The following is a 26,857-nucleotide window of genomic DNA, read 5'->3' on the forward strand; positions in this document are numbered from 1 at the left end:
TCAGTATATTATCTATAATAAGTGTTAATAATAACATGTCGCTGTTATTAATTATGTAAAATTATAACATCTAGAACAGTCCCACATGTAAACACTCAATTGTACGTGGAGTAAGTTATTAAAGAGAAGCAAAGCTCTTTCATTAACAGTTGTGGAATGTTCTAAACACCTGTGGGGCGTGCGGTGTATGTAATGCTGAAAATGTACAAATGTATTTAAACCATAGTTCTAACCATACAAGCCTGTTATGTTAAACAACTCTCCCTCTTGAAGATTTCATCTCTGAGTATTATGGTATTTAAAAAAAGGGAAACACATTTCAGCATTTCATCTGAGAACCCTTATTCAGCTGTACAGGATATTGGCTAAACTAGGAGCAGACTGTCACACCCAAGATGCTCTAATCTCCTGACCTGCTTTTAGACAGTAAGTATCTTATCTATAAACCAGCCGGAGTTTTAGGGTCTCATTTTGATGTAGAGGACAAAACCCTTGATTGAGAAAACTGGCCAAGGCCTGATGGATGCCTTTTCCTAAACAAACATCTGGGAAAATCTCTTGAGCCCAGCTATTTCCTACCACACTGAGCAGCCATTACCCACCTTGGGGGCTCAGGAATGTGCAAAGCTTGTAGATACAGAGAACTCACTCATCCATCTAGGTAATGCAAAAGGCTCAGCTATGTAGCTTAAACACAAGAACCTTCTATGTGCAGCTGTGATATAGGAACAGAGGTGCCCACTACTACATAGTGCGAACGATCTCTGAACCTAACAAATAGGCCTAGACTTCAGTCAGGAAAATTTCCTATATTATGTTATGAAACCAGCTTTTCAAACATTCGAGATTTATATAAACACAGAGAAGGAATATGTAGAGCTTTTCATCACAAGATTTTATTTCAGCACTTCATAATACCAATTCTTTATTATAAATATTTACCCTGGAGCAAACATTGCTTCTAAGTGTATGCTTGTATGCATCTGCATCCAGCACAGATTGGGCATTGTTATAGTCTACCTGGCTTAATTCAAGATGAGACTGGACAGATCTGAGGCAATGTTGTTGTTTCATACTGGGATGGGTTTAGGGTCAAGGAGTCAAGCACTGATCCCAAACTTTTGAGGATGACATATTGGGCTGAAAATATCCTAAGCAAAATCATAAAATATCCATTAATGCACAAAGAGATATTTTGGGCGGGTTATATAAGGGCTGTCAAGTGCACCGCCATCCAGCTCCAAGCATCCCATAGATAACCAAAGGCTATTAATGTGGTTTTTGAGTTGATGTTTGCCTTAATATTATGACTAATTCATAATTTTCCAATACAGACTGAAGACCCAGTGGCTGCTGGGACATCTTATGATTAGAGAAGCCCAGTGTCGTAATGCAAGCAGTAAGATCAGGGCCCTGTTGTGGTCTGCCTCTGTTGCTGCTGTCTGTTATATGGTGCTGTATCAAACCTTAATATCTAAGTACCAAATCTACTGTCGTACTACCCACCACAGTACAATCATAATTAAAAAAAAAGTTGACATGTTTGTCTATAAAAAACATAAGTTTGACATAAGTTTGTCTATAAAACCATTCTGATTACTATTTATATGGCCATTCTCCAAAACATAGCTTTGTTCTCTTAATAAACTATCAATGACTTCCTCATTTCAAATATACAGGTTAATTACAAGGTTGAGATAATAATTATTATAGTGTGTATAATAATTGTGTGTGTGATAATTATTATAGTGTTAAGTGTGCACTGGTGTGTTCCATCCATCTGAGCTTTGTTCGGCTTTCTTCTTAATTATTTTAGACTATAATGTGCTTTTGCTGAGCCCTCTGACCAGCTATAATGTAAGGTCTCAGAGAACAGTTATTCTAATGAAAATATTCAATATTGAGGGAATTAATTTATTTAGTACTTTGACCATGTATCTTTTTTAGTGGACCTGCTTCCTTCAGCCTTATGTTTTACTACCATTATACTTGGTGGGTCTTACTTTATGCTAAATTAAAACTCCTCTGTATTATATTTTTGTCTTCTTGACATATTTTCTTGATATTTTTAGCTTCTTGATTCATGTTAATAGTTTCTTAATACTTTAATAGACCAAATGAATGCTTCAAAGGGCTGAATCATTATCCACTTAAGATGAGGCTGTTTAATATATATATATATATATATATATATATATATATATATATATATATATATATATATATATATATATATATATATATATATATTTCTCCTTAGCTAAAAACCACAACTGATGTTTTCATTTCCTCTTTTTGTATGCCATATTGATAAATTAGCTGTTATGTGTCCGTGCGACTTTTTTATGCAAAGCTGAAGTGGTACAGGAAGGAAGTGAGGCAGAATTGACAGAATATCAGAAACAAGCTGAAACAGTCACGCAGCAAGAGAAGCAGATATGGCACCAAACTCTTCTAAGGAGTCCAGAATGTCTAGCTGCTGTAATTCCCGAACTGTAGCTCACACCCTGTCCCTATACCATATGGTAAGTGGAAGACATTGTTAGGGCCAATTAGCTCCTGTGCAGGGGCCCTGTAATACTGGTTATTTTTGCTAATTGTCTTGCAATACAGTCTCTATATCTCGAATTAAGGAAAACTAACCAAAAAGCTGTTGAAGTTCTTCTTCATGAAAAAAGCCCATTTGGGCAAACTTAGGAAGTTGGACACTGTAGAACACTGCTGATGAGCAACTGTTATTGAACGGGGAATATTTAAATAGGAGTGTCCATCAGATTTTCCCTAGTCCCACTACCTGAGCTCACCCAGTACCCCATACAGTATATTTCTGATATGCAGAAACTAGAACAATTGAACAATGAAAAACAAATGCATTCAAATATTTACTGTAAAAATTGGTCATTCTAGCATTTGGTTCTACAACCATGTAACACAATATTAGAACCAAAGAGGCAATTTATACAAACCAGTTCATCTATTTATCTGTGATGTCAATAGTAGAACATTCCTTCCCACAATTCCTTTAGGTAAGAAGGTGAGATATATAGCACAAAAAGGTGGATGACACATGTACTAGTGCTGTATGCAGTGTGCTTTGCTAAGTCACTCACCTCCTACGCTTTTATTCACCATGCCCTCTGTATTGTACAGTGTAACTTATTATTATCTTGTCGTGCTCTACCCATCCTGATTTTGCTAAGAAGGTTTGTTCATTAATCTTGAATAATAAACATGACATTTTTCTTGTAGATGAGACATTTCTACAAACTGTATTAATTAATCATATATTCATGGACCTGACAGTTAACGAATTCTCGAATGTCTTATTTTATACATGTGATGTAATGTCTTTTAATCATTTATTTGCTTTGCAAAATTCTTTGCATACAGTTTTGCTGAAAAGCTGGGTCGAAGGAAGCTAACCATTTGCCCATTCAGAAAGGCATCAGTCTGGAAATTATACATCTTGAAAGAGTTTCTTTATTCTACAGCTTGAAAGACTGTCTATTTCAGATATATTTTCTTCCAAGCTCAAAATGTAAACTGCTTAAAGCGCTTGTTCATCCAGAGGATGTTATGCTGAAAAAAAGAGAGCCCTTAGTCTTATCCCAAATGTCAAGGTAAAATGTTGTTAATGAACCCTACATATGGTAAAGCACTTTTACATTTTTTTTAAGTCTGTCCAGTGCCAGCCTATGTTCCCCATAGTATTCTAAAAATTTGGGATATTCTTGCTGCCTTGGAATTATTTCAAAATTATTTGGTAAATAATGTCCATTGGTTTTGAAATTAATTGCTGTATGTGCCAGCCATTTTTTCCCCCGTAGCTCTTTATTAAGGCTTTAGGAATAAGCTACTGTGCAAGTTTTATGTATGTGTATGTAAGTGAAATTCTTAGGTTTATTATCAATGAAATATGTTAAAAAAAAAGGCTAGCTACTGTATGTGTATTATAACATAGCAAATAAGGCTGAAAAAGGCTCATTAAGTTCATCAATTTTGTCTAAATAAAACTCATTTAACTACTAGTTAATGAATGTAAAACAGCTAGGTATCCTACAATTTATATTATTTGTATACAGTCAAGAAATTTGCTTTTTTATATATTTGAAGAAGATTGGGCCAAACTGAGTTGATCTGCTTGTTTGGCAGCAAGGCTAATGATTGTATTCAAATGCAAGCTTTTGTCTGGAAGACAGGACCATATCTGCAAACAAATTATAGGTTATATATTATAAAGCACGAGCTGCAATTTTTAGTATACCTTATATACATTAGTACTACTACTATTACTATGCCCCCCTGCATGCATCCCATACAATTCTACAATGCATATATGCTTTGACTCAGAAGTGGATGTCATGTTAAAGTTTGCACCCACACTGACTCAAGTAAAATATGAATGCTGCATTGCGGGTATAAAACATGGCAGATTCTGTGCACATTTTGCACTTTGCTCTTCCTCTCCAGCTGCATGGCTTGAGACTTTGGCCTAAGTCTTTTGAGAACCTAGCAATGCCCCTAATTAAAATTGTGAATGACTAAACATACAGACTGACAATAAAGGAATGCTTTCAAGTGCAGGTGGCTTAAAGGGGCGAGTCACCTTTAAAGTGATACTGACACTAAACATTTTCTTTTCAAAATATTATTCTACATTAAAAAGTAACTATAGGTAATGTTGATAGTTTTTTGATGATAGTTCTGCTTTTGTAAGTAATTGTTACTTGAAGTTCCTAAACCTGACTGTTTTGCCAACCTGACTGTCCCATCTTAACCTGTCAGAGTTAGAGTTTCTAATACTAACGGACTCCTGCTGCACAAATATGGCAGCCCCCTCATAGAGGAACAGTTTAGTAAGAAAGGTAATGTAAAAGCAAATACTTTTATGGCAAAATTATGAATAGCATTCAAAGACAATGTTATGATAGATAATAATAATAAAGGTTATTTTCTAAAGTCAGTATCCTCTTTAAGATAAGTCTTACCCCCATACTCACCTGCCTAAGGTGAGTTTCTTAACTTGCCTCATGGCAGCAGCGCCCCTGTATTTAATAAAAGGTACTATGTTTGCCCAGTAGCAGGGACCCATAGTAACCAATAAGATGTTTGTTTTTTGACCAATAAAATGCTACCTGCTGATTGGTTGCTATGGGTTACTGCACCTGTGCAAACTTAGTACCTTTTATTACATATACCCCTTAGTATATTATAGAAGTAACTTTTCAGCTGGCCTTTAATTTTTTATTTTTTATGGTTTTAGAAGGATTTGCCTTCTTCATCATACTAGTTTAGTCTCGGTATATTGCAGTCTCTCATTTATATCATTGTATGGTTGCTAATGTAATTTGGGCCTTAGCAACCAGATTGCAGAAATTGCAAACTGGAGAGCTGCAGAAAAAAAGCTAAATAAGTCAAAAACCACAAATAATACAAAAAAAATTGCAAATAGCGCTCTCTACATCATACTAAAAGTTAATCTGAAAGTGAACAACCCCTTTAATATAAGTGTAAACAATTAGAAAGGTCAGGTCTACAATTAAAGTTTTGCTGTATGATTACTTACAAATGACTATTGTCTCCTATATATCATGCTTATTTCCCTTGGGTACAGGTTTTGAAAAAAATAACATTATTTATTGTAAGTGCACCACTGAGTTAAAAAGTGAAAAAAAATTCTATAGATGAAAACAGTGAAATGATTACGACAAACCATTCAAGTAACAGCTCTGATTCTTCTGCTAGTGATTTATCAATCAAGCCCTCATTCATTTTTTTGTACATTTAAATAGATTTAACATTTGCCAACTTCTGATAAGCCTTAAATAGCCTAAATGATCTGCATCTAAAATCATATTCCTTATGCAAGTGTGTCATTAAAAGTCTTGCTAATTAGTTTACTACTCGTTTGAGGACTGCTCGGCTAATTTGTCTGTTACTAAATTGCGAAAAAAAAGATAAATAGTGTATTTTTTTTCATAATGCAATTTATAAATTAGTTTTAATAGTTGGCAAATGCTTAGCAAAAACATCTCTTGCAGCATTTTTATTTCCACTGTGCATTATATTTATTAAAATAAAGCAGGAACTATAAATGGTTTGTCAGGGAATACTATTCCACAGTCAATTTGAGTGCTCTCTATAAAAGTGCATGTGAATTACCTAGGAAATTTGACTGCTCCATAGTCATAAAACTATGTTTTTTCTTTTATATCTACAGAAAATTAGTGTACAGTATGAGTGGATATATTTTACTGACGATATACAGATACCATCATTTTTCTCTGCTAATCACTACAGCTTTACACCCATGGGGTGACATTCAGTTACATTCAGCTAAGCCCTATATAAAATATTGACACAAACATGAATTGGTCAGTATGCCAAAATATAAATTAAAGGGGTAGTTCACTTTTAAACTTTTTGTAAGTTATAGAATGAGCATTTCTCAGCAGCTTTTCAATCAATCTTATTATAGTTCTTTAAATATTTGGCTTCGTCCTTTGAATCTTTCCAGCTTTCAAATGGGAGCTCTGTGACGCTACACATTTATTGATATTATTATATGTTACTACTTCTCTTTCTATTCAAGCCTCTTCTATTCATATTCCAATGTCTAACAACACTGCTTGGTTTATAGGGTTACTGTATTTGGAAGTTCCAATCTGGATATTTACTAAACAAAAATCTAAATTATTCAAAAACCACACATAATACAAACTGAAGACCAATGGCAGATTGTCTCAGAATATCACTCTTAACAACATGCTAAAAAATAAAATTTAAAAGTTAATTTAAAGGTGAACAACCCCTTTAGGATTCATTGCTTCCTATTTCATAAAAGATCATTTATTATAGAGGCAGTTTGATCAGAGTTCCACATGTTTGAGAAAGGATGCCTGTCTATTGACCTCACATATGTCTTTCCAGTAGTCATGGTAGCAACAGCTGGTTCCTGAAATGACGTGAATTAGAAGTGATACCATGCAAAACATTCGTTTTAAAGATTACTTCTGTAATTCCCCAAAATTTTAACAAAGTTGTTATGATCTCATAATTAAGCTGAAAGCTCAAAACCTTAGTATCAACAGAAAACTTGAATGAATTGAAGACAAAACATTGGAAGGAGACAATATGTATAAATGGCAGACCTTACTGAAGCATGGTGGTGTGCTGAGAGCCACAACCCCGGGGGTGGGGGCACCAGTACTGTTAAAGGAACACTAAGGTGTTCTTTCAGTTTTTTTCAATTAATTCATTAATTTCTTTACTACACCCACATATAGCCTGCCATTAAAAATTACTGTATTCATCCAAGTTGAGCTTACCGGTTCACCTTTTACAGGGGAGCCCATGAAAAATACTATACTACTATATTAAAATCTGTTCTAACTTGATCAGACCTTTCTTGTGAGTGGCGTAACAAGATATTACTGGGTCCCACAGCAAATTAATTTTAGGGCCCCCAACATATCCAGAGGTTGTCCTTTTTTTACCAATATATGTTGGAATTGTGCATTAATTAGGGCCTCATGGGGCCCCTTGTATCTCCTGGGCCCCCCTGCAGCCAAAGGGTCTGCTTCCTCTGTAGAGGTTACATTTAAAGACGTACTAGGAGTAAATTCTATTTTTAAATATATTTAGCCCTTTGTGTATTACAGAGTTTTCCAACTACTGAAATATTTTTGTTAAAACAGTGGTTAAATAATATAAGGCTGCCTGTGGGGACACAGAAGCGTCCACTTAGTGCTAAATTGGTGAACTGGGAATTGAATTTTTTTTGTTTTATCAGTGGGCAGATTTTATCTTCTTGCTTGTTTTTGTGTCTTGTTTTTCTTTTTGTTTGTTTTTACTTGGAGTTGCTGTCAAGTCAGATAATTAGGTGAAAATCTATATGTCTGATTATGTCTATGGCAGAAAGTTATCCACAGAATACTCGCAGGAGAGAATCCATTGATATCTACAGGAAAAACAGATATTGTTTATGCCAAGGCAATAAGACAAGGGATTTATGGATTATTTAGCGGAGAGGAAGACATAATAATTATAGCCAAGAGCAAAGCAAGGATACAGCTCTGAAAAAAAATACTTTCATCCTAACGAGCTAGAACAAGAAAGAATGAACTTGATAAATTCGAAAAACACATTTTAGAAAATCTACTTTAGATACATGCCTCCCTGTACACTGATGTGCCAGTCACAAGTTGAACCATTTTTATTAGCTCACTTGTGTTTGACCGGCTTATGACTGAATCCATGAAATAAGTGAATAGTGTTGGTCACACTGAGTAGCATAATTGGTAACGTTGATACTTTCAAATGAATCAGTATGACCTAGTGTTTTTGTCTGTTAACACTGTATTATACCTTTATAATCTACAGTCTGGTCATTTCCCTATGGGACCAGACTGTAAATTATATCCTTATAAACGGCGCGTTCTGACATCAGAATGCACCATTTATAACAGGGGGTCCCCGGGCCGGCGAATTTGACGCTGTGCCTCTAAATTTGTTGCCGCACGTCCGAATTATTAAATTATATCTTTATAAACCTGTTAAATAATGTCATCCGTTATAATTGGTGCTTATTAATATAATTTCTGTCACATGATTTGCTGGAACTTATGTATGATAAAAAATATAGTACCCCATGTTGTAAAATATGAAGATTTTAGATGGCACCTCCGAGTTCCACTGCCTGTATAAAATCACTCAGTTTTCTTTATGCTTTTATATGCTCGTGGAACCATTTTGACCTTTTGGGGGCAGATATATCAAGGGTCGAAGTGAATTTGAGGGAATTTTTGGATACTTTGACCATCGAATATGATACTACGACTTCGAATTGAAGTAAAAATAGTTTGAATATTCGACCATTCGATAATCGAAGTACTGTCTCTTTAAAAAAAACGTAGACTTCAATACTTCACCAAGTTAAACCCGCCAAAGTGCTTTGTTAGCCTATGCTAGTCAAAGTAAAAATCTTTCAATCGTATGATAAAACCGTTCAAATCGTTCGATCATACGATTTAACTTCAAACGCAGAATAGCCAAATTCGATGAAAAAAAGTTTTGATCTTTGACCTTGTGCTTTTATGTGGTCACAGAACTGATTTCTAATACTGTTATAAATTATGGTAGGGGGTATTTTATCCTCGTTGTGTCCTAGGGTTTCCACCAGTGTTCAGATTAACAGTGAGATATTGTAACTCCAGGCCCAAAGAGTCCCTTAGATCCTGGAAATGTATTGTCCTAACTCCTTGCGCCAGGAATGTGAATTGGGGGACCAATGTGATTATTATTCTTATGATTTTTCATAAATCTCAGGGTCTGTTCAGGCCTGAAATTTGCCTAGGTGAGAATGGCAATTATTTCTGCAATAATGCATTAATATTCCTACTTAATGACAGAGGTATTTCATCCTGTATTCTAGCCCTGGTCTGTTTATGCCAAATATATTAACAGGAAAAAAGATTGGAGAGTTAGCAAATGTATCAAGTCAATTATCTAATGACAAGGTGGACACATGAAAGTTTGTTAATGTTATGTTTTTAGCATTGCAGTGTCCAAAACTTCATCAAACCATTTTTATTTAGCCTACAATATTGGTGTGATTTCCATCTGAGATTACCTTTTGCACAGTACCCTGCCTGTTTTGAAGCTTCAAATACAAAAAGGGGGTTGTGGGTTCACTCCTAAGGCTAAATTATAATATGTTTAAGTACAATGAAAGTGCTACTGACCTGGCCAATTAATCAATGCACATTCCCTGGTCACCTGTCTTAGTAATTCAATAAATATGCAAGTGCATGTATTTAAAAAAAAACAGGGTTTTTTCGTTACAAAGTTATGATCATAAAATTGATAAGCCACCATACCACGTCAAGGTAAAGGTAAGGTGGTCCCTAACTTGTTTACCTCTGTTCATAGTGTACAGGACTCCAGGGGTGGGTCCTGGACAGCAGGTATATTTCCCCTTTATTCAGGTACCTGGAGGGTGCACAGCAGGGCTAATTACTGCAGCAGTGCAGGAGTTAAGAGAGCCCTGAGAGTTCAGGAAGGGGGTTGGTAGACACACGTGAGGTCTGCAAGAGAGAAGTGTGTTTGGAAACTGCTCTCCTGACTGGGAATCAAAAGCTTTGTAAGGCTAGGTGAGCCTGATCCCTGAATGGGAATATGAACTGTTTTCTTTCAATTCTGCTGTGCATGAAAGTGACTTTTACTTTATGCCAAAGACTATGTTTAAGTTGACTTATTTTACCTGCTGAGGATACAGCTTGTTTACGTTGTGATTGTTACCTGCTGAAGATACAGTTTGTTTGTTTGAATAAGGAATAAAAAGACATTCATTCTACTACTGTGTTGTGGCCATAGTGCATGGGCGATCCCACTCCCCCTGAACTTTACAATAGTATAAAAGGTCTTTTACCTCTCTGCTTAAAGGAAAACTATACCCCCCAAACAATGTAGGTCTCTATAAAAAGATATTGCATAAAACAGCTCATATGTAAAACCCTGCTTCATGTAAATAAACCATTTTCATAATAATATACTTTTCTAGTAGTATGTGCCATTGGGTAATCCTGAATAGAAAATTGCCATTTTAAAAAATAAGGGCCGCCCCCTGGGATCGTAGGATTCACTGTACTCACAAACATACCAACAAACTATACATGTTAGGTCACATGAGCCAATTAACAGACAGAGTTGTGTCTTTTTCTTCCACACTTCTTCCTGTTACAGTTAGAGTTGAAGTATTTCTGGTCAGGTGATCTCTGAGGCAGCACAGAGACCATCACAAAATGGTGGCTCAAGGCAAGAGATGTAAAAGGGCAATATTTGCTTAAATATATATTCCAGTTTGGTAAGATTCTTTAATATGCCACTTAATATGATATGAACTATCTGTTGCTTAAGTGTTCATTTTGGGGGTATAGTTTTCCTTTAATAGCATTACTTGGAGTAAATGTCTCCTGTGCCTTGGTTTCAACCTGTGGGCTAGATCCTCCCCTGCCGCCTGCTTTTGCGGCTTTTAAGAGAGAGAGACTGCCCAAACCAACGCCCATTTTTTAAAAAAATTTGATAATGAAAAGATAATGATGAAGGCTGTTTTGAAGCTTCCCTTGCTCTTGGATCAAATCAACATAAATCCCCATGGTAGTCAGTAGAGTCATAGAATTGTGACACCACTTTAACAAGTCATGTTTTCCAATTAAATTTGCTCTTCAGTTAGTGACTCAAACCCAAATCAATCTTACTTCCTGATATTGTCATATATGCACCCAGGTGGCCCAACTCATTGATGAATCAAGTAAAATCATGCTGCTATTTTCACACCAATGAGTCTAAGAAGAAGCACTTCTTCCCCAAGTGCTCCCAGGGACTTGGGGAAAGTTGTCTTCTCCATTAATTTCTATGACATTTTTAAGAGAGTATTTATCAATGGATGAAAGTGAAAGTTCACCCTTTGATAAATATACCTTTCAAATGAATGGCGAGCAGCAGGATTTCACTCTAGCGGACTTTGGCAATCTCTTTTGGCAAACTTCATTCTTTGATAAATATACTCCTAAAATGGAAGGCAGATAGAAGTAAAATGGGAGCTATGCAAATTTGTCGTTTTCTGTAGCTAGCTCTATGGGAGAAGCAAAAGTATAGGGGGGGGGCAGAAGAAAACCGACCAACCCTCATTTATGTTTTTCATATTTTGTGAATACTCTGTATAACACCAGACTTTAAAGGAGAGCTTAGGAAAAATGTAGTAAATTTGCATTTCTAATCTCGGCATCTGCTTAGCAAATTGAATGCAGATTCCGGCCAAGTCACTGCCAAGAAAACCTGTGTCATTTGCTAGTTCTATGCGAGACCCAGCACAACAGTCAATTTTACAATTTCTATAAAAAGATCACCACCATCTCCCCCATTCTTCCTGATTTTGACTCTCTGTTCAGTTATAAAACAGCACTGTACATTAAGCTCAGTAAATCTGGAATAAAGAAAGAAAAGTTGAGCAGAAGCTTTACAACATGATGCTGAAGAGCATGGGTGGATAAGAGAGAGTTTTGCAGAGATAAATGATATGTATCAGTATAGAACTGGGAAGCGAAAGAAGAAGAAGAATACCAAACAAACTGTGTCACACATGTCATTTACAGGCTGTGACAAAGCAAGTTAAATATTTTTTAAAGGCATGATGCAGAAGGAGACAGAGTGTGAAATATAAGATGAAAATGTTTCATGTCTGCAGAGAAGAAAAAAAAGGAACCGCAGCAACAACAACATTTAGTCCTTGCCATATGTTAATGTGGATGGGAAATGTTGCACTGCAGCTGCTAGGAGCTCACATAAAGTGGCACAGTTATGCTTTTGACCATTGGGCATTACTGTAATTGTGCTTACAGAATTACTGTAGCTTCCTACTGCCTCCTGCAGTACATCACATCCTCACAATATCTTCTGCCCCTGCTTTTGTGACTTTCAAGTATATGGGAGCAGGAGGGAATATATCACAGTTTCTAAAAGTGCAGTGTGTTCCAAGTTCATCATTATTCTAGAAAAAAAGGCACTTGATATGCTCAGAGTACTATATATGAATGCAAGTATTGAGTGAAGCATTTATTTTACAGTGATACACTTCTTCCATTCTATCTAATTATTATTTTCTGAATGTATTCGACTATTTAAATCAAAAGGTCAAAATGCCCTTAAATAAAAATCTCCAACCGCCATAAATTCTGTCCTTTTAAATCTAAAGCACATGAGGATGAATATACAATGTATGCAGTACCCTGCCCTAAGGCTAAAACTGAGCAGACTGTACTGCAGGGTTAATAATGTGAAGAATGTGGATTCAGGCCACATAGCACAGGTTGGAGATAAAATGAAAAACTTCAATATAACTGCATGAGCCAGAAATGAGTCTGACAACTGAGAGATATCTATTGCAGAGCCATTTGAAGCTTGCAAATAAAGAATGGGGTAGGAAAATAGAAAAGAACTAAAAGGAAGGATGCACTACTCAGACTAAGAAAAAAAGAGCTCAAAATATAAAAGTAAGGATACAAATATATCGGCATGATGTGGATGATCCTCAAAGGGGGTAGAGATGAATGTAAGGACATTACAAGACTATAAGTGGTCATAAAGATGTATGGTTTGAATGCCATTTTGAACCATATACACTTTGTTCTGATATAATGTTACAGGCTTACTAAATCATTGAATACTTTCTAGGATGTTTTGTAATACAACATACTCTAGCCATATTGCTACATTATTAGGGAAAGCAGACAAATCAAGTGTTAGATTTGTTGTATGTGAGCTTTTCATGTCAAAATAAATATAATTGGATAGAGTAACCTACCGTATATACTCGAGTATAAGCCGAGCTGGAAAAGTCTACCTCGGCTTATACTCGAGTCAGTATGAATATATACCTAGCTGATCAAAGTGAATGGCTGCGTGCTCCTGATTGCCGGGTTCTCCATGGCACGTTGCGAGTGATGTCCCCGGCTGATTACGTGTGACATCATGAACCAGCGCATGCTTGTTCTCCACGCGATTAGCCCTGCACGCACTCCCAGTTAAGCCCTGTGCCCCACTCTCACACAACAGACTTATATAACAGCCAACCTACTGCATGTCAACAGTTGCTGAAACAAAACTCCCAGCATCCTAGGTTCTAGGATTCTACTTGTGAAACATTGATATAATATCTTTAATTGTACTGCTGACAACTTTCCCTGCTATATCAGCTATATCCCACAGTGCTTACCTTAGCTTTTTGGCACAAAACAATGCAATTTTTTACCATGTTTTTGAGCATTCACTTGCTCTTTCAGCTAAAAACTGCTGCATTTCTCACCTTTGGCTTATACTCTAGTCAATAACTTTCCCAGTTTTAGTAGGTAAAATTAGGTACCTCAGCTTATACTCGGGTCGGCTTGAAAATCGAGTCTATTTAATGATTTTTTCAATTATTTTGTTACGCAGCATTCTAAATCCTACATTTGGCACTGCATTTTGCTGGATCACAGGGGTTTGCCCTCAATACGGTTAAATCACCCCACAGGCAAAACAAAGGACAAAATATGATGGGCTGTTAACTTTATCAGCCTCTTCAGGATATTCCCTAGCTCTGCCTTTCTTCTAACTGTAATATTGGTGAGGTTGTTAATAAAAGATTTAGGACCTTGCCCTCTGAGTGGGTTTAATTCATGGATCTAGGGGTTTGTTAGCATTGCTAACAATGGACAAAGGGTAGAGATAGGGTTGCCTCCTAACTTTGCCACCTAACCACTTTAAAACCGAATACATATGGAATTCACAGCCTGTATGGCTAATTAGCAATTCATTTAGATGCATGATGCATGGCTGCACATAAATCAGTTCAGTCTGCAGCATGCACCTAAATGAATTGCTCATTAGCCATGCAGGCTGTGAATTCCATATGTGTTCTGTTTTAAAGGGTAAGGTGGCAACCCTAGGTAGAGATCATCAAGGAAATGGTACATACCTGGTTCAAGGGGTTGGGAGCCAAAGATTTTGAGCTTAGCTAACTGACTAATGAACTCCTCCCTCTTGTGGAATAACATACAACCCCATGAAGTGGAAAAAAGCTACTAGTATGCAAATACCATTGGGCAAATGAGAATCACTGCGATGTTTTTGGCATAATCCTTTGTCAAAAACAACTTCCCTTTACCCCATAATAAGTGTCTCTATTATAACTTACTGTATGGTATTTGTAGTTCTTCAAATATACCGTTGAAAGTAATTTGGCCATTGTCTTTTTTGCATTGCATTTAATGTGAATGTCTTATTTAACAACAGTTACAATGGCATTAGAGGACATTAGATATTCAAGGTCATTAGAAGCATTAGAAATAGTTTGGCTGATGTATATCCCAATGTGATTGCACTTGAAAGCAAGCATAAATGAAAGAATGATCTGAGAGCACCTAAAATGATCAGGGGAAGATTTCAATTTTCACAGTCAGTTCATTTTCTAGCTTCAGAGTTAAAACATTTTTTAGTGATGAGTGACTTGCTCAACCTTTATTCTTTTCTTTGTTCAGGTGATGAACATTTTTCTTTTGGTTGAAAAAACTCTTGATGTGAAAAAGAAGAAAGACACATACGACCCATCTGGTAAGGCTACAGTTACTGTAACTCTAGCTACACACCTCACAGTTTATCCCAGTCATTTGACTTTGTGGAAATATTATTTCTATGGCTGTGCATAACTTTTGCATATTTTATTTACCAATAATCAAAAATAATTAAATGTTATTAATGTTTTTAAACTGAAGCACACAACTGCCACTTCTAGATTCTAGACTTTCTAGGAGAAATACATAGCTTAAATGAGTCGACATATGAATGCAAGCTTATTAATGCAATGTGTATATAGACTGCAGTTATTTTAATCAGGGTTCCCTCTATTATGAAAATATTGTATGATGGTTGCTTAATGTTCTACCTTTGCTAGCATGTACCCCAACGAAAGAAAACATTTTATTTAAATAGACTAATTATAGAGGAACGATGTAAGAACATGTAGTACTCAGTCTAAATGTCAAAAAAGCAACTGTGTTGGTTGGAAAGGGATTTTCATCCAGGTTCTTCTTGTAAATGGTATTCCCTATCTAGGTGTAAGCTCAAAAACAAACTGAGAGCTGGCTACTGCGGTTTGCCTTGGAATTCAGGAAAAGAAAACATCCATAAAAATGAAAAACATTCCTCATTTGCTGAGCCTCAGAATACACCCATAACATCTGCCCAAGCTATGTGAAACGCAGAATGGCATTTACAGGGTTAAAGAGCAGACCGGGCAACTGTTCTGTTCCTCTCATATAAACATACAAATTAACTGCCCATGATGTATTCAGGGATCCTGTGGAGTGATAGTATATGCGTAACTGCAACCTATTTAAAGCCCTCAACAAACTATTAGTTCCCTATTACTCTTCTGTATGTCTTGCCAATGTCCATATAAAACTTGGGTGTCGAAAAGGAGGACAGCTATACTGTCTGGCTACTGATTTAAGCCTTGTCACTATCAACAAAACAACCCTAAATAACAAAGGTCTAAAAAACAAAGGCTCTGGGGATGATTTGAATGATTTGGTGATGCTATGGAATTCTTAGTATTATTACGGAGCATACTATATATATAAAGATGTGTAAATAAGCAATAAAATGACATTTACACTTTGCCACTACGGTAAGCTGTGTTAAATCACATGTATTTTTAAAGCTAGGTAATTATATTATTTAAAGGTTTGTCTGGGTGTTAAATGTTCATGACGTACATTTGTACCATTGACTTCAATGGTTTAGCCCAGGTCTAGACTGGTGTACAAGATTGTCTTAATTTTAGGTTTAATATCCTTTTAAATACGTTAATCAGTCTTTTGTAATGAATTATTATTGCAAAGCACTGTGCTAATTCATGCCTAAACGCTAAAACATCTTATAAATATTTTTTGCTGTCTTTGTAATAAGTGATGGGCGAATTTATTCACCACGAAAATTCACCAGCGAAAATTAAAAAATGAGACGCCGGCACTATTTCGTGAATTTTTTGCCATTTCGCGAATGTCCAGCTTTATACCTTTATAAGTTTAAATGACTTCTTACACTCCAGAAATTGCCTATATACAACTATAATTGCCTATACAACTATATAACTGCTTAGTGCTTTATCTTTACATGCCATATATATATATATATATATATAAGGGTAAGGCATTTTTCAGTAGCAGTATGCACAAAATGTCTCTGTCTTAAATATATTGATAATGGGTTGAGTGCAGAGGAATCTTGTATTTGTCTATATGTATTTTGTGGTCACACCCTCATTGCACCCCCGCCTAATGTTTTAAAAACTAGTGGTGAGCACAACTTTCCCTTGTTTGTTATAGTTCTACAAGAGCAGTGACCAGCTCCATGTTGTAGCTCCCTCCCCCTCCAACTATAGTCAGGTGATCCCACTGGTGTCTAATAAAAGGGCAGCCAAGTTTGGGAGTTTTACTTTGAAAGCAGCTAGTAAGTTGCAGGTAAAACGTATTCGTCCCTTTTATAAAATGTATAATTAAACCATAGAATTCTTAATGAATCAGATGAAAATTGAGCATAGGACTGGCCAGATATGGGATGACTTTGACGTAGTTGGCCAGCTTAAATATATTGCAATATATGGACAAACAATCCCTGTGTTGTTTAAAGGGTAAGGCATTTTTCAGTAGCAGTATGCACAAAATGTCTCTGTCTTAAATATATTGATAATGGGTTGAGTGCAGAGGAGTCTTGTATTTGTCTATATATATATATATATATATATAAATATATATATATATATATATATATATATATATATATATATATATATATATAGATAGATATATAAAGATAGATAGATAGAGATATATATATATATATATATATATATATATATATATATATATATATATATATATATATATACACATAGCAGGAAATGGAACACACAACCAAAAGTTCAGTGTTGCCTGGGTGCCAGTCCGTATAAAATAATAAATAAAGCATGAGATGACAGCACTCTGAGGAATATTACAACCAAAACAAAAAAAGAATAGTCAAAGTTGAGGTTTATTTAATCTTAAAAATAAATCAACCTCAACTTTGATCAGGATATTGTGCACTTCCTGTGAAACAACTTAAATACCCACCCCACAAGTGAATTTTGGCACCAACATGACGTCATTAGTCCATATACAGTCCATTAGTGTGAAAAAGAAATTCTCCTCCATTTAAGCAACAAGTGTTATTTCCTTTTTACATAAAGGGAGGAGAGAATATCTGTATTGGTAAGTCTGAAATCTGTCCTTTTTTCAGCGGTGGTTCTTTCCAGTTACATTCTCTTGCTCAACCTATTTGTGATCAGCCTCTTGCTGTCATGTGGAATACTGATGGTAAGTCGAACCTTTATTTTTTTTCCAAATAATTCACGTGAATGTCATTTATGGATGTGGATGCGCACATTTCCAGCCATTTGACCACTAGCTGGATAAAAACAGCGTAAGAAGCAAAGAAGTGGATCATAGTGAAAAACTGGCGATTAACTTAAATAAGAGCATTAAGTTAATGCCATAGGAGTATTAACAAAGACTATTTTTTTACCTTTGTGGTAGTTTGCCAGTCAAATTTCACTTTCCACAGCTTTCCCTCCTAGTAAGTATAAACGTTACAAGTGAATAGGTCCATGCTTGCCGTGACAGAATAAATAGTCTCTGTTAAACATGAGTTAATCGCCTAAATCACGTGCGGTAGATGAAAAAATTTCAGGGGAGATAGAAAAGGGAAAACATCTGATTGATCATGAATGAAATATACATTCAGCTATGCTTTAGTGGTGGGCTATAGCTATGTCTGCATCCTTACATTTGTGATTACATGAACTTATGTCTGAATATTATCCTTTCCTAGAAACGTGGCCACTTGGTTATCCCATTTCTGGCTCTGCAGGTCTTGGACCTTATCAGCAGTTCATTGATGCTTTGCAGCATTTATATGGAACAGACTTCAAACCAAGTCCCTCAAGGAGTAACAATAAAAGATAAATTGGTGGGTGACCTTAATTTATTTAGAAATTTTGTATGTCCCTAATATGTGATCTTACAACCCATGTTCTTGTATTACAGTTAGATCCCTTGCTGCAAACTCCAGCACAAATAGTCTTTGACATGTGCCTCAATTTGCTGATTCAGTGCAGTTCCTTCTCTGTATTCCCATCTTACTTAAAGCTTGAGTATTTTAGCTCCATGGTAAGTAGAGGTCAATAACTTCCTCTGATTCTATGTTTACAGACCTATCATACTGTCACTTTTGAGGTTACCTTAAAAGCAGCATAATTTGTGATCTTGGTGGCTGTAGATTGGAAGCAATAATCCACAGAAAGTGTTAAACCTGTTTATTTCAGAATACATTCGATCAGCATTACTGAAACAGTCTTACTGCAATACTGTGTATCATGCTAATGTTATTTTCTAGACAAAAGTAAAACTTAGCTGTAATGTTCAAAGACTAATATTCAGTTTGTTAAAGGGTTCACAGGCCCTCTATGAAATTACAACGTTCAAAATTAGTATTTATAACATAGATAGATGATAGATAGATAGATTCAATGTTGATAAACGCAAGGTTATGCAAGGTTATGCACTTTGGCAAAAATAATATATATGCAAGTTATACACTAAATGGCAGTGTGTTGGGAGTTTCCTTAAATGAGAAGGATCTAGGGATTTTTGTAGAAAACAAGTTGTCTAATTCTGGGCAGTGTCATTCTGTGGCTACTAAAGCAAATAAAGTTCTGTCTTGCATAAAAAAAGGGCATTAACTCAAGGGATGAAAACATAATTATGCCTCTTTATAGGTCCCTGGTAAGGCCTTATCTGGAGTATGCAGTGCAGTTTTGGACTCAAGAGGGATATAAATGAGCTGGAGAGAGTGCAGAGACGTGCTCCTAAACTGGTTAGAGGGATGGAAGACTTAAATTATGAGGGTAGACTGTCACGGTTGGGGTTGTTTTCTCTGGAAAAAAGGCGCTTGCGAGGGAACATGATTACACTTTACAAGTACATTAGAGGACATTATAGACAAATAGCAGGGGACCTTTTTACCCATAAAGTGGATCACCGTACCAGAGGCCACCCCTTTAGACTAGAAGAAAAGAACTTTCATTTGAAGCAACGTAGGGGGTTCTTCACAGTAAGGACAGTGAGGTTGTGGAATGCACTGCCGGGTGATGTTGTGATGACTGATTCAGTTAATGCCTTTAAGAATGGCTTGGATGATTTCTTGGACAGACATAATATCAAAGGCTATTGTGATACTAAGCTCTATAGTTAGTATAGATATGGGTATATAGAATTTAATTAAAAGTAGGGAGGGGTGTGTGTTTGGATGCTGGGTTTTCATTTGGAGGGGTTGAACTTGATGGACTTTGTCTTTTTTCAACCCAATTTAACTATGTAACTATGATAGATAGATGATAAATGAATGATAGAGATACATAAATGACAGATAGATAGATAGATAGATAGATAGATAGATAGATAGATAGATAGATAGATAGATAGATAGATAGATAGATAGAGATGAGATAGATGATAGATGAATGATAAATAGATAGATAGATGATGAATGATAGAGATACATAAATGACAGATGATAGATAGATAGATAGATGATAAATAGATAGATAGATAGATAGATAGATAGATAGATAGATAGATAGATGATAGATGAATGATAGAGATACATAAATGATAGATAGATAGATAGATAGATACGATATTATATGATATAGATAGATAGATAGATAGATAGATAGATAGATAGATGCCCACACAGAGCACTGTACCAGTGGCAGGTAAGAGTCCTGTTTCATGCTTTATCCTGGATTAAAAATCATGTATAATGAATAGAGAGCAGCTCACACAGGGGCAAAGGGACCCTGTATTTAATGGACGCCTTTGTCACCTAGTAGGTACATGGTTCCTTTGGACAGGCATCCACTGGTGCTTTTGTTTTTCTAAATGATGCTCAAGGTTAGGGTGTGCCAGAGGACACCCTTGTCCTGCCACATGTTGCCCATATAATATGCAACAAAGGCAGATACTGCAAACACAAATGGGGAGCATGTGCAAAGTTAAAGGAAACAGTGCCAGTAAAGCCTAATAATGACCCATGTTTGCCTTTTGTTTTAGAACTATTTTCCTAAGAAAAATGGATCTTCTCGGAATTACGTCATGGACCTGGTTATCTTCAACATCATGTACATTTCAGTCCTCATTTTAAAGGTAAATTATCTACACATATACTCCTATGTACAGGCCTCACATTCTGAAGGGAAATTAGACCCTCAGCAGGATTCCCAGCCTAATGACATTTAAAAGAGAAAAAATCATCAGTGTACTTTGTAGGAGAAGCTGCAATTTTCTGTTCAATGGAAGGAGTGTTAAAATCTGATCTTCCCTCCATTTAACTGCATAGCGTTTTCATTCAAAATCAAGGAGAAAGCAATGTCAACTGATTATACAACATGTTGCAAGCAATTTACTCACAAAGAGGTTAAATGAATAGCTTGAATATCACTGCGTGTATCCTCCTAGCTACCATCACTGCGGATGATTTGAAAAGCAAATGTACTGTTCCATTAGCAGGGAATAAGCAAAACACTACATTTCTGTCAAAGGAAGCCAATTTGGGACAAAGTCTCTTCACATTGTTTGATTTAAAAAAAATTATATGGATTCAGCTTTTTTTTCTGGTTGCATTTTTTTTTATAAAAATAAAGATATAAGCAAAACATTTGTGTTGATTGGCGCTGTTTGGGTCTATAGAATGACAGAAACGGTCTATCACACCAACACTTGTAGAATACATGTGCAGGGATAGAACCTATCATAACTGACTAATAGATTAGTTGATATTTTTACAGCGATAGCACATTTCACAAAAATATTTTTCTTTGCTCCATGTTGCGTCCGGAGGTTGAAGCATATTTCTCAAAGAGAAGATTCTTTTTTGAAACAGGATTAATAGTGTAGACTCGTCATTGGATTTTATCGAAAGAAGGCTTGTTTGTGTGTTTGGGTCTCAGCACCGTCAGCCTTGTTTATATGGAAAGTAACACAAAGTACTTTCTACCAAAGTTCTACTGTGGAGGTGACAGAAGTCATGTACCAAAGCAGTCTTTTATCACTACATCATTTTGCCAAGGAAGCAACAAATGCTATGTATCATAACTCTTTTCTGTCTGCTTTCCTTTGGCCTCATTCACTGCCGGTGACAGCTTACATAGAAAAAAATATGTATCTGAAAACATGATTTGAAATGTTTCAAAATGTTTCTTTTCCTTAGCTGTTTACCAGTCTGGCTGCTGTTGTTATTAAATAGCAGATCAACTGCAGGAAGAAGCAATGCAATGAGTAGTGAACTGATACCCTTGTTTCCTACAGAGCATTAAAGAGGTTCTTCACCTGTGCGTTAACTTTTAGTATGACGTAGATAGCAATATTCTGAGACAATATGCTATAGGTTTTCATTTTGTTCTATTTGTGGTTTTTGAGTTATTTAGCTTTCTATTCAGCAGCTCTCCAGTTTGCAATTTCAGCAATTTGACTTGAATAAGAGATTGGACTATGAATAGGAGAAGGCATGAATAAAAAGAGGAGTAATAAAAAGCAGCAATTACTCTAAATGTATAGCCTTTCAGAGCATTTGCTTTATAGATGGGGCTCAGTGACCCCATTTGAAAGTTGAAAAAAAGTTAGAAGAAAAAGGCAAACAATTTAAAAACTATAAAAAATAAATAATGAAGACCAATTGAAATGTTGCTTAGAACTGTCTATAACATGCTAAAAGTTAATTTAAAGGTGAACCACCCCTTTAAAGTGTACATGCACCCCATTTAGATATCAATCAGGGAAGCTTTCATTTTGGCCCCATACTAGCCTGCAACTTGGTCGAGTGTCTGCAGTGTGTTTGCCCTTGTATGGCCCCAAAATTAAGAAATTCCTTTGTTCCCTGTTGATTGGCATGGAGATTCTGTTGTAAATGCAGTCTGGGACTGTTGGCTTGGCATATCTAGTTGTTGAATAAAGTCATCCTTCTGCCACATCCCCCGCCAAATTCATGTCTGACTTTTATTCCAGTCTCTGCTGTTTTCTGTGTTCTGAAAGTCCTGCAATTATATTGTGTGATTTAAAATGTCCCTTGATGACTCCTCTCAGTCCTTGGTATCTCCATTTCTCTATCTAAGCTTCTCCTTTGATTTTCAATAGAGGACAGACACAAGCATACATAAGTATTTCAACAGTCATTTGATCCTATCCCTTTCCAGCATTTAACAATTATCCATTTTCTCATATAATCTATGTTTTTTTTCTCACACACTCCGTTCATGTATCTGCTCTAACTCTCTCCATTCTAGCTTCTTCTCACTTCCCATGCTCCTTATTTACTTGTCAATACCAATAACTCAATTCTGTCCTCTACTAACTGCACCCATGCCCATCTGCAGCAGGCACAGCACAAATGTGCCCATACTTCTCATTATCAAAACCTGCTGCTTTTTCCTCTGCAAAGTTTTCAAGATACAACCCCCTTTCTTTCTGTAAATGCTAAAGCACTAATCCATGCCCTTCTCTTGCCCTGCTTACACTATTGTAACCACCCATTGGACTCCCAAAATCCCACCTTTCTACCCTGCAATCAGTTTTAAACTCTGCTGACAGAATTTTGCTTTGCGCGAAATTCGCAAAATGGCAAACAATTTACAAAACTTGCATTTTGATGCCTGTGTCAAGTCCCGTAAATTTTGACTCTGGCGTTAAAGTCAATGGGTGTCCGAATAGTGTTGAAGTTTTGATTTTTTTTTGTGACACTGGCGGATTTTCATCGAAACGTGGAAATTTATTGGGAATTCGCGTCTGGCAAATTTATTCGCCCATCACTATCTCTTACCACATGGCACTTAATCTCAATATTTATACATATTTGTTCAGTATAATGTCTGTCCTCCTTGTGTGTACTATTCTGTATTGTAAAAAAGAATACAGTAATGCATATCTTAGTAGCACACTATAAATAAAGTTATATATACATACAAGTTACCCCCTTTTAATCCATTTGTTGTTCTGAAAGCAGAATGATTGCATCTGCGGGATTTGGCAAAATAGTAAATTTTAGCAAAATTTGTCAGATCAGATCTATAAAGCGTGCAGGCCTGGAGTGGGAGTTAAAATAGGCCCTGCCATTCCAAGTACACAGAGGACCAAACAACCCCCTACCAGCCCAAACTGCCTCCTACCAGCCCACTATATGGTAACTTTCTATTGAACCATACAGCAGCCCCTCTGGCATTTGCCAGAACCCACAGATTCCCAGTCCGGGCCTGTGGGTGCATTTGGCAACTAGACAAATGAACAGATCTTTTCGTGTGTGGCCAGTCTTACATTACCAAGCTTTTACAAACTGACCAGCTACTGGGCTCAATTTGATGAGATGAAATTTATAAATATCCCCACAAACTTCTGAGTTTTTATGCACAAAACCACGAGCTACACTGGATTGCATCTGGTCATTGCTTGGAAAAATGCAATATATTTAAAACTCCATAAATGCTCAGTATAATATCCCCTAAGTTGCTTGTATACAATTTATAATAGCTTTGCTTTTGCCTCTAGGCAATTTTTATTTACCACATATGGAAAGTCTTTGTATCCCTTCATCATGCAAATACTTCCAAAGATGAAGATGCAAAAAAGCAGCAGGAAATCTCAAAGGTGAGAAAGTTAAAATGTTGTCTAATGAACTGTAAGAATGTGTCTGGGATCAGGAGGTCTATATTCATATCATTCTTTTTGTTGGCACATCATTCTGAAACGGCTGAACACTTCAGCAGTTAACTACGTCAGAGCCTGTTTTGTCTTCTCTGTCACTGTCTGCTGGGTACACCAGTGTTCCAGAACACAAAATGCTACAGCTAAAATGCAAGATGTTTTTATGACATTAAAAGTGTATATTTGTTACTGAGACTGCACATCCTTAATTTCTTTTCTTGACTTAAACCCAATGTTAGTAGAAATAAATTGACCAATTTTTCATGAAAGGTTGTGGCCACTATTTACAGAGTCTGCTTTCAAGTTTCAACTTTTGGGCTATAGGTTATGGTATTGTACTGTATATAAATTGTGCACTGTAGGGGGACCTTAGCCCTGTCCAAGCAGCTGTCTGTAGGTGGGTACAGACAAATACAAGAAGTTCTCTGCACTCAACCCATTATCAATATAATTTAAGACACTGAGACATTTGGTGCCTTAAGCTACTAAAAATGTCCTCCACTTTTAAACAAAACAGGAATTGTTTGTCCGTTTATTGCAATATATTTAAGCTGGTCAACTAAGTCATCACTGGTGTGGCCAGTTCCTACACTCATCACATATCTGATTAATTTAAGAATTCAACTGCATCATTATATATTAAACACAGGGACTAAGTTTTACCTGCAACTCACTTGCTTTCAATGCTAAAACTCCCAAACTTGGCTGCCCTTTTATTGTCCACCACTGGGATCACCTGACTATAGCTAGAAAGGGTGGGAACTACAACATGGAGCTGGTCACTGCTCCTGTATAAACTATAACAAACAAGGGAAAGTTGTGCTCACTACAAATTTTTAAACCATTAGGCGGGGGTGCAATGAGGTTGTGACCACAAAATTCACATAGACAAATACAAGAGTCCTCTGCACTCAACCACAACCCATTATCCATATATTTAAGACGGTGAGACATTTTGTGCCTCAAGCTCCTTAAAAATGCCCTCCTCTTTTAAACAAAACAGGGATTGTTTGTCCATATATTGTAATATATTTAAGCTGGCCAACTCCGTCAAAGCCATACCTTGTATGGCCAGTTCTTTAACTCAACTTTCATATGATTTATGTAATAATACTACTACTCCTGTTTGTAGTTGAGTGCAAACAGGAGATAATGCTACAAGCCACATCAATAATGGAGGATCCCTGCAGCTATGCAGTTGTAAGGAGACATGGAGGATAGTAGAATAACTTGGTTAGAACAATACTTTATAAAAGGGCCCTTCAGCTGTTATTAAAGTACAACTACCGACAACTCACTGGCAGCCTAAAGCTTCCACATTTTGTACTGGAAGACAGATTCAATCGGTCAAGATCCATTCTGTATAGTAAAAATCCTCCTTCACTCAAAGATTAAGTTGGCCTATATTGTTTCTTAAGTAATGTCACCAGTTTTCCATCAAATCAGTTCCGTGAACATTCATGGATGTGGTGCTCCTGCATTAATAACTATACAGTTAGCTTGATATCAAGTAATGGAGCAAGTGTTGACATTTTCAGACGAATACTGGCCACATTTACCTTACTTTGTGTAAATTTCTATGTAGTTCTAACTTTCTTCTATGTAACCACAAAGTTACTCTGTGTTTTACAGGTTGTGTTGCCCTCTTATGAGGAAGCAGTCAGATCAGCCACCAAATGCCCCTTTCCATACTCTACGAAAGGACCAACCAAGCAGTCTTTTTCAGCTACTCAACCAGCACTTTGCTAGAATGGATGATGACAAAAACAGCCAGATAAATGTGCAGAGGGAAAAAATAACAATATAATAACAGTGTCTTCCCTTATAATCTCATGTATCACACTTTAAAGCACACACACCTAAAGAACATTGAGGACACAAAGGTACATTTACAAACTGCAAAGTTAGTGGTTGGGTTACTGCATTTAGACTGAGACTTAGGGGCCGATTCACTAAGGGTCGAATATCGAGGGTTAATTAACCCTAGATATTCGACTGGGAATTAAAATCCTTAAAATCAAATATCGAAGTCGAAGGATTTAGTGTAGATAGTACGATCGAAGGATTATTCCTTCGATCGAACGATTAAATCCTTCGAATCGTTCAATTCAAAGGATTTTAATCCAACGATCGAAGGAATATCCTTCGATCAAAAAAACTTAGGAAAGCCTATGGGGACCTTCCCCATAGGCTAACATTGAGTTCGGTAGGTTTTAGATGGCAAACTCGGGGGTCGAAGTTTATTTTTAAAGAGACAGTACTTCGACTATCGAATGGTCGAATAGTCGAACGATTTTTAGTTCGAATCCTTCGATTCGAAGTCGTAGTCGAAGGTCGAAGTAGCCCATTCGATGGTCGAAGTAGCCCAAAAAACACTTCGAAATTCAAAGTTTTTTTACTTCGAATCCTTCACTCGAAGTAGTGGTTGAAATATGCTTTCGGTATGTGAATTAAACACGGGCCACATT

The 26,857-nt window shown here is 36.4% G+C and overlaps 1 protein-coding gene across 2 annotated transcripts; it reads left to right on the plus strand.

Moving 5' to 3' along the window:
• The first annotated feature begins 2,384 nt into the window (after positions 1-2,384).
• Positions 2,385-26,443, plus strand: laptm5.S (lysosomal protein transmembrane 5 S homeolog). Of its 2 annotated transcripts, none has more exons than XM_018249518.2 (8): positions 2,385-2,525; positions 15,078-15,150; positions 17,878-17,954; positions 18,469-18,606; positions 18,684-18,806; positions 20,751-20,843; positions 24,234-24,332; positions 26,022-26,443. In XM_018249518.2, the coding sequence occupies exons 1-8, from the start codon at positions 2,439-2,441 to the stop codon at positions 26,136-26,138; spliced, it is 807 nt and encodes a 268-aa protein (XP_018105007.1). In that variant the 5' UTR covers positions 2,385-2,438; the 3' UTR covers positions 26,139-26,443. The 2 variants fall into 2 exon arrangements, with proteins under 2 accessions (XP_018105007.1, XP_018105008.1); XM_018249519.2 differs by lacking the exon at positions 2,385-2,525 and adding an exon at positions 9,989-10,151.
• Positions 26,444-26,857: the final 414 nt, after the last annotated feature.

This window comes from Xenopus laevis, chromosome 2S, assembly GCF_017654675.1.
Source record: "Xenopus laevis strain J_2021 chromosome 2S, Xenopus_laevis_v10.1, whole genome shotgun sequence".
Taxonomy (NCBI): domain Eukaryota; kingdom Metazoa; phylum Chordata; class Amphibia; order Anura; family Pipidae; genus Xenopus; species Xenopus laevis.